Source organism: Saccostrea echinata, unplaced genomic scaffold (assembly GCF_033153115.1).
Source record: "Saccostrea echinata isolate AGI-Se365-2 ecotype Australia unplaced genomic scaffold, CSIRO_AGI_Sech_v1 ptg000012l, whole genome shotgun sequence".
NCBI lineage: Eukaryota > Metazoa > Mollusca > Bivalvia > Ostreida > Ostreidae > Saccostrea > Saccostrea echinata.
In genome coordinates, this window is record NW_026889761.1 from 18947645 (window position 1) to 18964308 (window position 16664).

At 33.9% G+C, this 16664-nt stretch overlaps 2 protein-coding genes across 3 annotated transcripts; one reads left to right on the forward strand and one right to left on the reverse strand.

The window, feature by feature from the left end:
- Positions 1 to 3483: 3483 nt before the first annotated feature.
- LOC133186068 (uncharacterized) lies at positions 3484 to 5309 on the forward strand. Its single transcript, XM_061321349.1, has 5 exons — positions 3484 to 3560; positions 3707 to 4354; positions 4476 to 4558; positions 4677 to 4783; positions 4894 to 5309. Exons 2-5 carry the CDS (start codon positions 3717 to 3719, stop codon positions 5098 to 5100), a joined length of 1035 nt encoding a protein of 344 aa, XP_061177333.1. The 5' UTR covers positions 3484 to 3560; positions 3707 to 3716; the 3' UTR covers positions 5101 to 5309.
- LOC133186069 (uncharacterized protein CXorf65 homolog) lies at positions 5255 to 13808 on the reverse strand. Of its 2 annotated transcripts, XM_061321350.1 has the most exons (6): positions 13769 to 13808; positions 12698 to 12784; positions 11870 to 11989; positions 9380 to 9454; positions 5622 to 5675; positions 5255 to 5534 (listed from the first exon to the last, which is right to left on the reverse strand). In XM_061321350.1, exons 1-6 carry the CDS (start codon positions 13794 to 13796, stop codon positions 5362 to 5364), a joined length of 537 nt encoding a protein of 178 aa, XP_061177334.1. In that variant the 5' UTR covers positions 13797 to 13808; the 3' UTR covers positions 5255 to 5361. The 2 variants fall into 2 exon arrangements, with proteins under 2 accessions (XP_061177334.1, XP_061177335.1); XM_061321351.1 differs by lacking the exon at positions 9380 to 9454.
- Between the last annotated feature and the right edge of the window lie 2856 nt (positions 13809 to 16664).

Below are 16664 nucleotides of genomic sequence, written 5' to 3' on the forward strand. Positions count from 1 at the left end.
CTGGCCCAGTGGTTCTTAAGAAGATTTTTAAAAGATGTTATATTAATTTTTCATTAATTCTTAATTATCTCCACTTGTAGGAGGGCGTGGCCCTTCATTTGAACAAATTTAAATCCCCTTTACCCAAGGATACTCTGTGCTAAGTTTGGTTGAAATTGGCCCAGTAGTTCTGGAAAAGAAGATGAAAATGTGAAAAGTTTATAATGCCATCGACGACATCGACGACGACAGACAACGGACAAATTTTGATCAGAAAAGCTCACTTGAGCCGAGCTAAAAAAAAAAAAGAATGGGAGAAAAATTAATATTATTTATATATCGAGGACAGACATCCTCATAATTTTTTAGGTTAAATATACATAACTTCTTACAGATTTTTTCGTTTTGAGTCGACATTATTTCAATTAATTTAATAACATTGGGTCCAGTTGATCTTTTCTTGTATTAACTAAAACTTTACATTCTAGACTATAACGCAATTTGAGCATTGTATTACAGAGTGTATAAGTCTTTCGCTATGTGGTGTACCATACCATCTTTCAGTTTCTACTCTTAGATGATGATTTTCAGTACGAAATTTCAAACTAAAGTATCAAGTTTTTCTGGGACACAACTTATTAATATTTTCGAATGCAAAGTTTTATTTGGAAATTCTGGAATTTTGTCCTTTTGAAGAGTTATTTACATCACTGGACCACTTTTGAATAATTAAATTGATCTAGTAATATTTATCTTATAATAGAGGTTATCCATTTATAATTTATATTAACACCCTGTTCGTACCGTTCAATATACATGTACACATATTACAGATTTTCTGTATGTAATCTAACCATCATGGGTTTGTTAAATTTCCACCACAATACAGTTTAAACATATGTTTGTATAATACATTTACAGTTTTATTTCAAGCGTAAACGTTCAGTATCATCAAGATTTTCACAGCCCCATTCTTCAGAGCCATATAATAAGAATGGTATTACCACTTTATTAGAAAGACCAAACTGACAGTCAACTGACAATTAAATTGTCTAATTTATTGAAGGGGGAGGGGGGGGGGGGTGGTCATATAGTAATGTAATTTTTCTACACTTCAGGTTCCTTTATGTGAGATTATGCAAGTTGCCATGTGTCAATGGTCGCTTGATTTACTTAAAATCTTTGCTATTCATCGATACAGGAAGATTATATTCAGAAGTCGATATTTTAGTTTCAGAACTTATGAGAAATCGTAAACCGCAAATAAAAATTTGTTAAACAAAAGGCCAAGATATTACAATTCACCTTCAAATGCATGTTAGTGAAAAAAGTAGCTGGACTGAACTTTACTATTTCTACTATTCAGTCCTGTAGCAACGGTTTCAAAAGTTGGGGGGGGGGAAGCCCCCTCCCCCCAATCTGATAAGCCAGAAAAGTCCTTCACTGTCCAAATTCTGGAATTTTCCAGGACTCGACCTTACAGCAACAAAAAGTTTGTATATTTTTTGGGGGGTGGGGGGGGCATGCAAACAGCATCTTAATGAAAATATTCTATAACAAAATACTATTCTCAGAAAAAGGGGGCGGCCCTCCGCGTTCTACAGGCCTGCCATTTTGGTGAATGAATTGGTTTTACATGAAAGCATTTAATTGCATGAATTTATTGAGGGAATTCGAAGACATTTCTGAAACCATCAAGGATGTAGACAAAATATGAGAGAGAAGCCAAACATCAGAGATATGATGAACTGATAATAGTAAACTCAGAAAAATTCTGGGCAACTCAAGGAGTATGAATGTCTTCTCGTTCAATAAATCAATCCCCCATTGACGGGACTCTTATATGTGTAAGTGTTCATCGCCACTGAAAGCTTAAAAGAGATTTGATTCTAAAGAATGAAGAACATGTAAAACTCAGTTGTAAATTACAGGAATTCTTTAATGAATTGTAAGCCGTGCTTCCAATCGATGCAGCAACTAAGCAATTTTACCCGCAGTCAATATTTTTCGCGCACGACAACGAGCAGTCAGCAATGTACCCGATCTCACCGCTGCATTTCATTTCCGGAATTCTCAGCATTTCCGACATTTTTTTAATTTTCATTTCCGATAATATGTTTTTTTCATTTCCGGACCCCCCCCCCCCCCTACTTCTAACACCAGTGGTCAAGTGCATTGAATTTATTTCATAATTTCATAAATTTCATAAATGTCAAAAATGAAAGCTATAAAATCTCGGAAATGAAAAGATGAATATTTCAAAAAATTCCGGAAATAAAATGCAGCCATCCGGTCATGCATCTGCAGTGCAAAATTCCCTCCCCAAAGGCCACCTGTTTCCCAAATGTAGGGTTAAAACTATAAGGGGTTTAAAGTTGCTTTTATATTCATGAGACGTTTGAGTCCCACAGGCCCTTGGTTAAAATGCGTTGCCATGGAAATAAAATCGGGTGATGATCATAATGTATCTGTACATGAAAAAAACTTTTCTATAAAATGGCAATTTCTAATGCAGTCATATGTTTACATATAAATATATTTTAACTATAACTAAAATGGTGAACTTAAGTTTCTAGTTATACATCAATATTCGATTACCGTTATATGGTCTAAAGGCCTCTGAATATATTTACAAAACTAAAATTCAATAGCTATCTATGTGCCCATATGTATATAAATATATTAATCCAAAATTCACGTTGAAACAAAAGTAAAAAGTTCAATATTGACCATAGAATTAAACATTAAAGCGTTGACTATGTCAATAAGTGATCTACACAGAGAAATGGCATATCAAGAACCAGCGCGGCACTTGTTCGCTCTCGTGTCGGTGATCAATCGGTCTTAAGTCAATGAATACACCCTACAAGTTACTCAATAAAGAAATGCCAAGCAATCTTTACAAGGACGATTAAAAAACTGATAGCCGGTGAAAAGGAGACTTCATTATCAAATTAAACCTCAGATTTTATTTGTGAAAGAACTTAGGCTTCACTGGTCTCTAAATACCAAGGTGTTGCATGGCGGGATCTTGTACAGGTATGTTTAACGATGTTTATTATTAAACTTTTGTATCTGGGAAGACAGTCAATAATACCATAATCATTTTCTTCTTCTTCAGGAAATGTTTAAAAAAGAAAAACGAAAAAAAAGTCAATATCTCCCTTGTGTTCAACATTAATTCAAAATCAATCATCGTATTTTCAAAAAGTAAACAGAATTAGATAGGTTCTTTTCAAGAATCTTGATCTTAAACATCAGAACCTATTTTGTTTATGCGAATATGAAATTGAAAAAAATTAAATCTTCCTGCCGAAATTTCGTAAAAAATCTATCTATAAATGAAGAATATTAAAACGCCATTTAAAAGGAAAAAAATAAATGTAAAGAGCTTTATTGAAATGGAAAACATTTCATACCCCACTGAACTGACTTTTTAACACAGCATAGATTAGACTGATCACTTTACAAACATTTCTTTGTAGAGCTATATTGGTTTTCTTCATATGGGTTCAACATACATATGTCAGACAAGGATGTGTTATTGACGTAATCGAAGGAACAAATATCGAAGGCACAAGGTTTATTCATCATTTTTTAAACAGCGAGTTTATATTATTTTTTGTTTGAACTGTGTAATATAGATCATTCTTTAATCTCAACAAGTTTGTTATACGATGATATTATAAATACAGTTACAGTAATTGGACAATTTTTTTCTCCCTAGAATTTTGAAGATGGAGGGCGATGTAGAATTCGAAAATGCAACAGTCCTTACTGAAAGTGCTAAAGATAAAACGTCTCAAAATAGAGATAAAAACTTGAATACAGAAAACAGTGGAGATAAACAAGGAGACAGGGACTTTCAGAATAAAAGTGATGAATGTCAACAAAAGTCCTCCGAGTTCAAAACAGAGTCGGAGTCATTGAGAAAAATGAAAGAAGAAATGGAGAAAATGCGTCTCGAGGACCAACGTCAAGAAGAAATCGCCGCAGCGATATACAAACGAGACTTTAAACGAGAACGAGCTAAAATAGAGAAGGAGACGATTGATAGAGGATATATGTTTAATCCTGACATCCGGGACATTAAAGGTGCTATTGCAGAAATAATGAATGAAGAACGAACTTTCATGTTACAAAGACAAATCGATGCTTTGGACAAAGAGGAGAAACGGATGCAAGAAGAAATAGATAAAAAGTATGGACTGCTTTTCTCCAAAGAAGGGAGACAAAACTTGACTGATCTCGCCGATAAGTTTTTCTCTTTACCCGGAAATGCAGGTCTCCCAGAACACATTACAAGGTCACTGACGTCAGAAGAAATAACAGACCTTAAGATCGTGTTCGATATGTTTGACGTGAAAGGGAAAGGGTAAGAATATCCTATTTTGAATTAAAGATAACGGTTGCAAATCCTTGCTTTTGAGACTTTATTCTCTTACACATGTAACTAGTTTACGATTTACAACTACTTTTGTTGTTGCCAATTACAGATATATCAGTGCTACCGATCTAAAGAAAGCGTTGGCTATGCTTGGTTTTCGAGCATCAAAAGCTGTACTAGGCAATATGATAAGTATGTCTATAAAACTTATACTTAATTATCAACTTACATGTACTTTCAATAAATTAATTTTCACGTAATTTTTCGCGTAATACACGATACACGTCATTTCATACAAATTTTTTTGCAGGCGAAGTTGCCGGAGAGAACAAAGTAAGAGTGACATTTGAGAACTTTTTAGATTTCGTGGTTAAAAGTCAAGGTGACGGGCCTGATCCTTATGGAGAAATCAAACAGGTATTATGATTGGATATTCTTTAAATTAGTCTATATAAACATGATCTATAAAACCTTTTCAAATTTTATTGAAACCTCTGATAATATTCAATCTTGGCCTTTTGAATCAGGCATTTGAGCTGTTAGACACTAAAGGCACAGGTTTCCTGACTCTGGAGGATTTGAGGGAAGCTTCCTCGGAGTGTAGTCTGAACTTTTCAAACACCGCCCTGAGGGAAATGATTCAGGAGGCAGATAAACACGGGGAGGGTAAAATCAGTCTGGAGGACTTCACTGACATCATGTTACAGACCAGTAGGTTCAAGTTCGCCTCCTGATGTGTTGCAGAACTACACTTAAAGATTTCAAAATTCTCAGAAAATGGAAGAGCAATTTAGCCAGCTGTTTTAATAAAAATACAATAGGAGGTTGCAGAAAGAGCTGATATGTTTACTAGCAGTCGCATTGATATTCATTAAGAAAAAAAAATGATTGCATAACTGACAATTTTATTCACAGTTTATAAGGATTTCAAAAACACTTTATGTTTACAATCATGACTTCTGACAGTAAATATATTTACATAACTTGCATGTGTTTCATGTGCTGACCTTCCTTTTCTTTTTGGATTTCTTTGGAGTCGAATTAACATCTGGTGATTTGGCATCCTTCCGGTTTGAGGCGCTGGGAGTCCTTTCGCTTTTCTTTCGGTTCAATTTTCCATCTTTGATCTCTTTCGAATTAATCTGTGACATTATTTCTGCAACATCCCCTACAATATAGTTCAAGATGATAGATAAAGTAAATGAGGATAATAGTTTCAAAGCGAAGATCGAAATGTAGATTAGAACCACTTTACCTGCCTTCTCCTCTGCTATCTTTTGTTGCTTTTTATCCCAGTGCTTCAATTTCCCTTCAAAGTTAAAAAAAATATTCAACTGAGTTAAAGGGGCATAGACACACTTGAAGTTTTCTTCAAAATTTTGAATTTCTTTATTGATTATTAAAAAAATAACTTTAATATCATAATTTTATTACATGAAAAATATTCTATGATAACTGGATTCTTATATAACCTACGCAAAAACATGTATAATTTGTAAACAGGGGCTTGAGCTCTGACATTGTTTATATTTACATTCTGCCGAGTGAGTTCGATTGGCTAACACTGCATACATTACTGAACATTACTGAATAAGAATTGATAATAAAGTTAAGTTTGTCTTACTATCTTATACATTTGTATGCTGGCTTTTCTTGATTGTAGTTTTCATATAGGGGTATCTTTTATACACTACGAATTTCCTTTCGTATTAAGGATAAATTTTTGAACAATGAAGTATATGGATGTATGCCAATCAAACACACCCGAAATTCCTAGTTTTTAAAATTTTTGGAGTTTATAATTTTTTTTTAAAATATGCTTTTGCAAAATGTCCGCAGGTGAGTTAAGGCTAGGTATAGGCATTTCTATGCAAATATACTAATTAAAATGCCTAAGGACTATATCTATTATACAGAGAAAGTTAAAACTTATTGTCTTATACATACTTGGTACCCACGACTTGAGATAGCCAGTACATATTATGACGTCATATTATGACGTCATTGTTCTTTACTACACAAGATTATTATGGACATCAACAAAAATGCTTCGGCGCAAGGGCATGCTCTATTTTATTTAACTGAAACAAGGTATATTTAGAAGCAAAATATTCCAAAGTTTGCTGGTATTGCTGCACAAATATCAACAGCTTTGTTGTATAATTTCTATTTGTAAAGTTATAAGTTGAATAAGGGTAAAAATGTACAGTCCGGCATATGTTTTCTCAAATTCCGATCAAATGAGAATATGCCTAGGATTTGTGCAGCAGTTTTATTATTCTATAGAATATTCTTCTTAGCATTATACAATTTTTATGTAAAAATAAATAGGGTAATCCCTTGCGCTAAAGCTGTTTTGCTGATGTGTTTTATTATCTCCAGTAGGTAAGATCAGTGACGTCATGATATGACGTCATAATGTGTACTGGCTATAACACATCATGGGTACTAAGTATACATAAGAAAGTAATTCAAAACTTTCTCTGAATAATAAATATACCTCTTATGTGTTTTTATTAGCTCATTTGCATAGAAACGCCTATACCTAGCTTTAACTCACATGCGTCGGTGTGAACCGCTCTCACATGTAAGACCATCTTTAAAAAATTGTTTGCCCTCTCCCGGCCGACTGGCTAAAATGGACCGATTCAAAACGTTTTTTAACCTCCAGAAAACGATTTTTAACCCCCCCTCCCCTGATTCTTGTTTCTGGAAAAAAAAAATCCCACCAACCTAATTTTCTTACTCGGGGTCAGGAGAAGTCAAACAAACAATATTTTATTACTTATGGCCCAAGTTGCAAAATTTTGAAGGATATAATCTTCAAAATTGTGTTTATGTCCTACAAACATCTGAAAAAGAATAATACACATTAACAGAAAAAGTACCAAAATCAGTGGTTGGTTACTTGAATTCCGAGGCTTCTAAAGAGCACGGAATGATCGAATTAAGCTATGAAGTAATCAAATAATTATGAATTTTCGTCTGTTATAGACAATGCATACATAAAAAAACCTAACTCCTAAATAATTCTCCATTCACGCATGGTAAGTTAAAAAAAAATTAGCTTACTTAATAGTGATTCTCTGTAACCACTTAAACTTCTTTGCAACGCATGGTCACAGATTTTGATGAAACTTTGCCCATTATTACAACTTAACACCAGAAACATATATCAAATAAAATTTCGTTGCTATGTGTCTTGGTTGCCATGGTAACATCCAGAAAAGTTGAAAAAATTGAGATTTTCAGCTACTTTGAATCTTTATTAAGCCTTAATAAAGACTAAGAAAAACAAACAAACTATTCTCACGAAAACATGACACTTTATTGCAACTTATGCTACAAAGAAACTATTTAGAATTTATCTCTAAGTAAGTGGTAACCATGGGTACATTTGGAATACATTTCAGATGCTGAAAAATGCTGAAAAACGCTCAATATTCACTAATGATAGATGTTACATGATCAAACTCGATCAACAATTGAAGAAAAACGATAAAAATATTTGACCTTAAGTAATTAGGTATTGGCAATATTATTCTAAAAATAACTTTCATGGTTGCCATGGTAACATAGTGTAACCATGCAAAATTCATTGCTAAGATTGGGTTAATGCTACTTTCTTGAGGAAAAACAATAAAATTCATGACTGGCACATATACATCCTTAGGACCTTGCAACACCGACAACATAAGACAAATTGGGAATTATTGTTACTTTGCAGTGTAACCATGGAAACAACGTACCAGTTGTTTAAAGTGATATTTTTTTTACTGCTTTAGGAATTTACTTACCTTTTAATCAAGGAACATATGATTTGACTCATCTTGAATAGTACTTATCTGGTAGAACTAAAGTTGAATATCATATATTGATAAAGTTTGTTGAAAAATACAACACTGTTGCTATGGTTACCAAGAAGGGAAAATGTTCGATTTTGTTAATTTTATATCAATATTAAATCCTTTGTGCCAGCTTTTTGCATCCAGTTAGAGATTGGGTGGTAGTCAAAATTGAAAGTCAGGTAAGTTGTTCATATATATCAATCATAAAAGTTTTGGGAATCTACATACAAGGGTACGTATCCAAGGAAACAGTATATTTTTCAGATTTTTATGCATATTTTTTCGGCTAATTTCCATAGCAACGCTCTATTTAAAGAATCGAATTTGAATTTTTTGAAATGTGAAAATTAGGGTCACACCAACGCCTTTAAAAATTGATCATTAGTTATATAGAAATATGCTTTGTAAAAAGATAGGATAAAATTAAAATACTAAGAGCGTAAATTTAAAATCCCTTTGTGGTATTAAAACCATGGCAACCATTGCCAACCTATAAGAAATATCATATTTCGTCCTTGGTATATGTTACAAGGATCTCTTGTCTATTATTTGCTTGCATTTCAACCTATAATTGTTTTTACTCTTAAGTGTATGACTTTATAAAATTAAATGAACAAAATTATTACTTTTGAATACTTTGTTTCCATAGTAACGTATGTAATAGTTGATTTACCAAACATGTTTATCATGCATTTAAGACATCAGGCCTTCAACTTTCAGAAACAGTCATTGCCACTTGTTTGCTTTGCTGCAAATGTTAACTGTGGGACTCTGAACATGTTGAAAAATGCCATTTTTCAAAATTTAGGACGAGTTGCTATGGTAACCATGACACGTAGCAACCAATTTTTGCCTGATTTGAGTTTACGGTATCAAAGACTTTTATCATAGAGAGTTTGGAGAAATTCTGAGACTATGCGTGCCACAGCTCCTATATAAAATTTAAAGTCGTTACAGAGAATGACTCTTAATACGAAAGTTTAATCCATAAGTTTAATTAGGACTTACTCTTTGACTTTTAAGATGCGAGTTTGAAGCAAAGCGAAACGATACGATTAATTTACTTCTTGACCGAATAAATTTTGAGACAACTTGACAAATTTGCCTGGAGCAGAATGGATACATTAGAAGTACTGCGGGTGAGATGGTGTACTATGATACCTACGTTCTAGAAACTGGTACTTCTTCTCCCAGTCTTGTAGCAGTGGAGTGATCTTTTTGATTGAATTATCTTCATATACTGAATATGATATATTATATTATAAAAGCAAATCAAATACATGCAGTAAATTAATATGGAATTCAACAGTAAAAAAAAATAAAGATAAAAAAAAATACAATGTCTATCCTAATTGCCATTATACAGCTGTATAACAATTGACAGCAAGAACAGTTGCTTCTATATTACATCGACATGTCTTTAGTTCCGTTGGTGAATCACCAGTGCCAGTCACATGAGTCACTCATACGTCTGTAAGGTCAAATGGAAATAATGCAACGCATGCCCCGGGGGTGGGGGAGGGGTTGTTAATATTTCTCTCAAGGAATCGACATTGTCTCATTCAGGCTTACTCTGGAACACCGTAAATACCCCTCAATTTGGAGCTCATGTTCAGTTCCTCCAACATACATTTCTTTCTGTAGAAACATCTGCTAAACAATTAATATATTTCAGAAAATCTAAACTTCAGATGCCGTCAATGATAATGTCTGCTACAACTGCCTCAGAAATTGAATTCATAGTATCCCAACGTAAAATTGATTGTGCAATTTCCCTCCACATGCAATTTCATTTGCTGGAACTATTTTTGAGTTACAAGCATAAACTGAACAACATTAGAACTAAGCGTGCTCTCAAATACTTTGCCTGACAAAATTGTCAGAGTACGCTCCCGTATCCACCGCTATTACACGACACTTTGTATGAATATCGATCGACTCGTAATTGAATCCATGCTCGTCTTCCTACTCTTTGGTTTACTCTGCGTCATCTCTTTTTGTTTTACTCCTTCTTTGGGTAAAACACACCGTAAAACGACTTCCATTATCTTTTTGACATAATTCTTTAGCTCTATGACCCCCCTTACACAGTCATGACACTTATAAAAAGAGAACTAAGTTGGGTTGGAACTTTGAACTGTACTCGGATTTATATGCTTTCAGATGTCTTCTTGACCCTCTTCTGACAACTTGGCTATTTTGTTTTCAAAGTCTCAATTCTCAAAGTCTCGTAGCGAGAACCCTATAGTTCATCCCTTAATTGTGTTAAATCTCTCCGCGCCTTCGTATTATTCGTCATGTGCTGTTCTGGCAAAACCAGCATCACGCTATCTCTGGTGTTCAGCTCTACGAAAGGCTTCAATCTCCACGACAAGCCGAACTGCATCATTAAAAGACTTGGCCTTGACTGATGGATTCTCAGGCGCATACCAGTCAGTAAAGGCGTCGATGAACTGATCTTTAGCGATCATATCAGTAACATCACTTGGTGAAACTAAATCTGCTAGTCGTCGTACTTTCCCCAAGTTCTGACAATGTCTCCTTCGGCTTCTGGTGCTTTTCCTTTAGCATGGTTCGGTAAAGTTCCGTCTATAATATGCTGGTTCAAAACTTGCTTCTAATGCTTCACACAGATCCCTATAGACACATGTATCTGATTTCAGGTTTCCAAGTACTGTTCGTGTTTGGTATTTTAAGGATGCTGCCAAGAACGAGCCCTTTTATCTATCATTCCACATATTGATGTTGCTACATGCACATACCTCAAAAGGAACTTTGTAGTCGATCCAGGACCCATTGCTATTAAATGTTGCAGACCTCATAATAGTTTTACCAAACATGTTACTAGCAGCATAACTACCACCGCTTTCATACACTGGTACTATATGACATTATGGCGTATTTGGTACGGGAAGCTTGGGGCCTCTTTCCTTTGCAGTTTGTGGGTGTTGGCATTGAGCTAACACTCAGAGTACTCCAGTGTACACGCAGAGTTGAGATTCGTGGTACATATATACGTATATTCCGACTTACTCAGTCTCACTCCTGAGAACGTGGAATTTGGTGTGGTATACCCATCGCTTCTCTCCCAAATACCTTTGTATCCAAGAACATGCAAAAATCATAATCAAGGGGATCTATCTTTAACAATGATTGCATCGGACTGTGGTTGAGGTGTTTATAACAACTCCTCTATATGTTGTCGTTTTTTGCCTCATGTCTACACCAGAATCAGTTCTATACAAGAGAGGGCTTACAGTAATTGTTCTATTCTAAAATTGGTCTTTCTTCTTTCAAAATTAGTCGTTTCAACTAAATTATTTTCCCCCTTATTTTGTGTGAATTTATTTTCATAACTTTATTTGTGATACAATGTCAATTTTTATTTTCAATATTTGGAAAAATAGCGATTTTAATATCAGTAGGTCAAAATTACATCTAGAACAGTTGCTTCTGGTTGCATCGACATGTATTTAGTTCCCTTACTAAATCATCTGCAGTCTTTTATACACTAAGTAGCAAAGGGCTGATACCCATCCATACAAGGGTAAACAGGATAGCGGTCCATTAGCCCTCGTCACATCAGTATTTGGAAGGTATAGGCAAGGTATTGTATTTATTACTCATTACAAAAATTATTATATACACCACTTACACTCGATAGAAGCCAGGATGTACACGCCTCGAGGAGCAAACATGGAGACGACATTCTCGGAGGGATTTTTCGTGAAGAGTTCGGACGCCCAGGCGTTTTCGTCGATCAAGTCGACAACATCTAAATGTTAAACGAACAGAAGAAATAATGATCGTCTTTAACTTTAAAATTTTTTCTTCAAAAAATCCCCAGTGATTGGATTTATTGTGTCAATGTAAAGGAAAGTCAAATTAAAAATCTAAAAATTAGATTCTGATTATCTTTTTTTAAATAAATAGTGGTCAAATTAAGAATGTAATTGTAAAACAATTCTTGTTTGCATGTTGCGTACATATTACATTCCTATAACTTTTACATAGAAAGAACAAAAGAGAAGATATGGCCCCTTTTTGGGCCCTGGTTTGGGAAGTTTCTTAGATCAATGTTATGGTTCATAAACCAAAACTTGGTGTAATTCTTGTTTCAAAATAAGTACACGTATGGTTAAGTGATAGGATACACAGACGTCAATTTCCGATTTTCAAAATTTGTATTGATTTGTATTGTACAGATTAACAAGTCAGATAAATTAAGATAATTTATAACAAAATCAAAAAAAAAAAAGTTGAAAAGGCCCGGCCGGGGGTATATATCGGGGATGGGGTAGGTGGGTCTTTCTTCAGGTACCTGTGTACGTGTGATTTATGCGATCTGAATTAACATGTGCAAAAAGTAATCAATGATTAAAAACTTAACCCCACCCACCCCACCCACACAAAGTGAAAAAAAAAATAACCTACCACTCCCAGATATTTGATCTCCGAAGGAAAAAACTTAAATAAAAAATACCTTTAGGACTGATTTTGCATTTTGTTCTGATGTAGTCCAGGAAATGTTTGCAGGAACAGTCAGGGTTTACAATTAAATTTTCATTTTCTGAAAAAAAGAGTTATTGATACCTGTATATATGCAGAACTGCATAAAGCTTAATTATTGGGTGACACAATGAAAACTGAAGATAACGAACAATAATCATTCCTTAGTTTTCCCGCGTTTTGGAGAAAAACGGGAAAATGTTGGATAAGTGTTTGAATGGCTATGCGTAATACAAGGTGGAGCCATAGGAAGGCCAGTATAAAGGGCCAGGGGCCCGTTTTACAAAAGAACTTACGACTAAGACCAACTTATAATTCCACTTATTACTTTCTTTGGAACATTAATTTGAAAATGGTTTTAATAGTTTTAAAAAGAATTTAGAAAGATACGTTTATGACATAAATTTTAAATAAAATAATCAATTTTGAAAATTTTTACAATCAATGAAAGTATTTGGTCTTAGTCCTAAGTTCTTCTGTAAAACGGGCCCCAGTGTCGTAAAGTTAAGGTCATTCTAAGCCAGTCCTATGCAGTGCACGGAGCACAATTTTTTAATTTAAAAAGATGATTATATTTTGTATTTAATTATGAATACCGGTAAGTCTGATATTCATGCACCTCTAGACGTTATACTTAACACTTGCGTTCGGACTAGGTTTTTTTCCATAGTTTTTTTTCTCCTCAAATATTCTCTTTTGTTTATGTTTTTTTTTCATGGGCGGTTTTTAACGTCTATTATAGATACATTATATAAAAATTCCTTTATAAATATGTTTCAATTCATGTTTTAGTTAAATAACAAGGATTTCTCAATTTGTTTTGTTATGCACGCATGTATTTGTAATAAAATTATTAAAATTAAGCCAACTGCCTGGAAAGCGTGTCTGCTTCACACCTAAGTTGTGTTGTTGATATGTATACAGGGGGTGGGGGTGAAAACATTCTCAAAATTCCAAATTATAAATGAGCAGGCAAATGGACCTCAGTCTGGAAACAGAGGTGGGATCTGGTCTGTAAAACAGTAAAGATAAGTTAAAAACCTACCTCCATGTTCGACGATGATGAATGTCATGTTTTGTAATCTTACGACGTCACATAACGTCAAAGAATAACGAAATATGACGTCATAAACACTTGACTGGAGATCTACGAAACCGCGTGACACAGCGGTTAGGGTGAGTTCACCATGCATAGGACACATACCACAGGTGCTTGGGGACAGGACCTCCCCTCCCCCCTCCCCCGTTCGACTTTGTTTAAATAAAATATTTTTCTATGACCCATTCACAAAGTATTACAAATGAAAAATCCAAAATATAATCTAAAACTAGCCTTTTATAACAAGTCAAGTCAAGTAAATTTTATTTATAGTCGGCATGTATATACAGTATAACATAATAACATGAGCTATGATAGCTCTTTAACCGACTTCAACAAATTTACATAGATAAAAGTCAGTAAAAGTATACATAGTTAGTAAAAAAACATAATTTAAATAAACCATAGGAAATAAGCACATATACTAGCAATAACAGCAGAAATTGTAATGCACATGTATAACTATCACAAGTAAGAAAGAATCTGACAAAGCACAATACAGAGCACACATTTACTATCACTGATCATGCTAATGGAAAGAATAAAAACTAAAATAAGCAAAGGAGCACAAATAACATTGACATATATGACTATCACAAGTAAGTACAATCACAAAGCACATTTACTAGCATCGATAGAAGAGAAAAACTGAAAACACAAGGAAAGCAACATAGATAGTAATTATACATATGACTAGCATGCATATGGACAATCACAGAACAGGAAAATAAAACAAAACAAAATATAAAACAAATTCATATTAGAAATAAAAAGATACACCACAGATGAACACTTAAAAAGGCTTCTCAGACATAGGCAGCATGGACTGGTGTTTACATAAACTACATTTACATGTCTGATTTCCACACCAAGTAGATATATAGTTTTTAAAAAATTAAAGGATTTTGTGTTCCGAATATCATTAGGAAGAGTATTCCATATCCTTGCTGCCTCATATCTGAAAGAACCTTTTCCTTGTAGTTTTTGGTCTAGGAATATCTGCGGCTTTAGCATACCTAAAATTATATGAATTTTCTCTAATTATAACCAGATCTTGGAGAAAGACTGGACTCTTTTATATAATTTAAAATGTTTCTAATGCCAGCAATCTCATTCTTCTAGTCTTTAGAGAGGGCAATTTGGATCTTTCCAATAATTGTTCATATAAACTTTTATAGTCATTATAAATAAAACGCAACGCTCTTAACTGAACTTTCTCCGTTTCAAAACATTTAGTTGTCTTGCTGCCTTCTTACACATCTCTGAGATATGAGTATTAAAATACCGGTATAGTTTAAAATCAATTGTAATTCCTAAAAGTTTAACTTCATCTTCCCATTTGATGATTACATTTTCCAAGTTAAAAGATATTTGTTGTTTTGGTGTTTTGGACCCAATTGCAATTGCTTGAAATTTTTCAGGATTTGCCTTCATTTTATTAATTGAAAACCATTTAATAAGAGATAAACTGTCCTCTTGTAAAGAATTTATAACATTTTGTAATGTTTTGTAAGATTTTGATAGAGTATTATCATCTGCATAATTATAGAGAATACAGTTTTTAACAAAAAAGAACAGGTCATTAATGAAGATATTGAAAAATACAGGTCCAAGAATGGATCCCTGAGGTACACCTTTCAGAATATCCAGCATTTCACTTAAATGAGAACCAATCTTAACACATTGTTTCCTATTTGATAGATAACTGTTTAACAAATCTAATGTTGGATTGGACAGACCATATACTTTAAGTTTTAGAAGGAGCAGATCATGAGGAAGGCAATCAAAAGTCTTTGATAAATCCATCAACATCGCAGCTATGTATTCGTTATTATCAAGGGCATGTTTCCAGTCTTCGATAACCCGTAAAAGGGTTGATTGGCATCCAAAACCTGGTCTAAAAGCAGCCAAAAATGGGTTTAAAATCTTTTCAAAATAGCCATGCAGACAATTGAATTTCAATGGCTTTTTCAAAAATTTTAGAAATGACAGGGAGCACACTGACAGGTCTGTAATTGTCTTTCATAAGAGCACTATTTTTCTTATGAATAGGTGTAACCTGAGCTTCCTTAAGCTTGTCAGGGAAAGTCGAGGATAATAAGGACAAGTTTATAATATTTGAAATAGGTTTAACTATAACCGATTCTGCTAAATGGAGTAATTTAGATGATATTCCATCAATTCCTGTAGCTTTCTTTACATATATTTTACTGATTCTTTTCTTAACGAAATTTTCGGTCACACTAGTAAAAGAAAAATCTTCTTCAGGTATATTTTAAGGATATGCTTGAATAGCTGCAATACTTGGGTGTTTGTCATCAACTTGCACACTATTTTCTACCATATCTTTGGCAACATTAACAAAATAATTATTAAAAATTTATAACAATCCACTCTCTCTGATACTTAAAAGATAACAAGCTAGGTTGACAACTTCGACTTTCGACTCGTCGATGGGAAATCCTCAAAAAATGAAGATTCATGCATGATTCAAGTTACGAGGGGTGATCAAAAAGTTCGCGAACTAATTGAATAACTTCCATAAAAGAAATGAAATTAGGTTTTAGTGTCCATTATTTTTTTTAAAGTAGTCCTCTCCGATTTAAATCACATAGATCTGCCACAGTTCTGTCCATGCGCAAATCACGTGATACAGGCGGTCACGTGACATGCTCCGAAGCGTTCCGTTCACAGGAAAAGATTTTTTCGAGTCTTATATTTCTTACCATGCAAGTTATTTTTTATAACAAAAACAGTCAACTTGTCAAAAATGGCCAAATGTCGGCAATAGGATGGGTGGATAAGGATATCCTTTCCCGGAATGAGCATGGTGACCATCGCA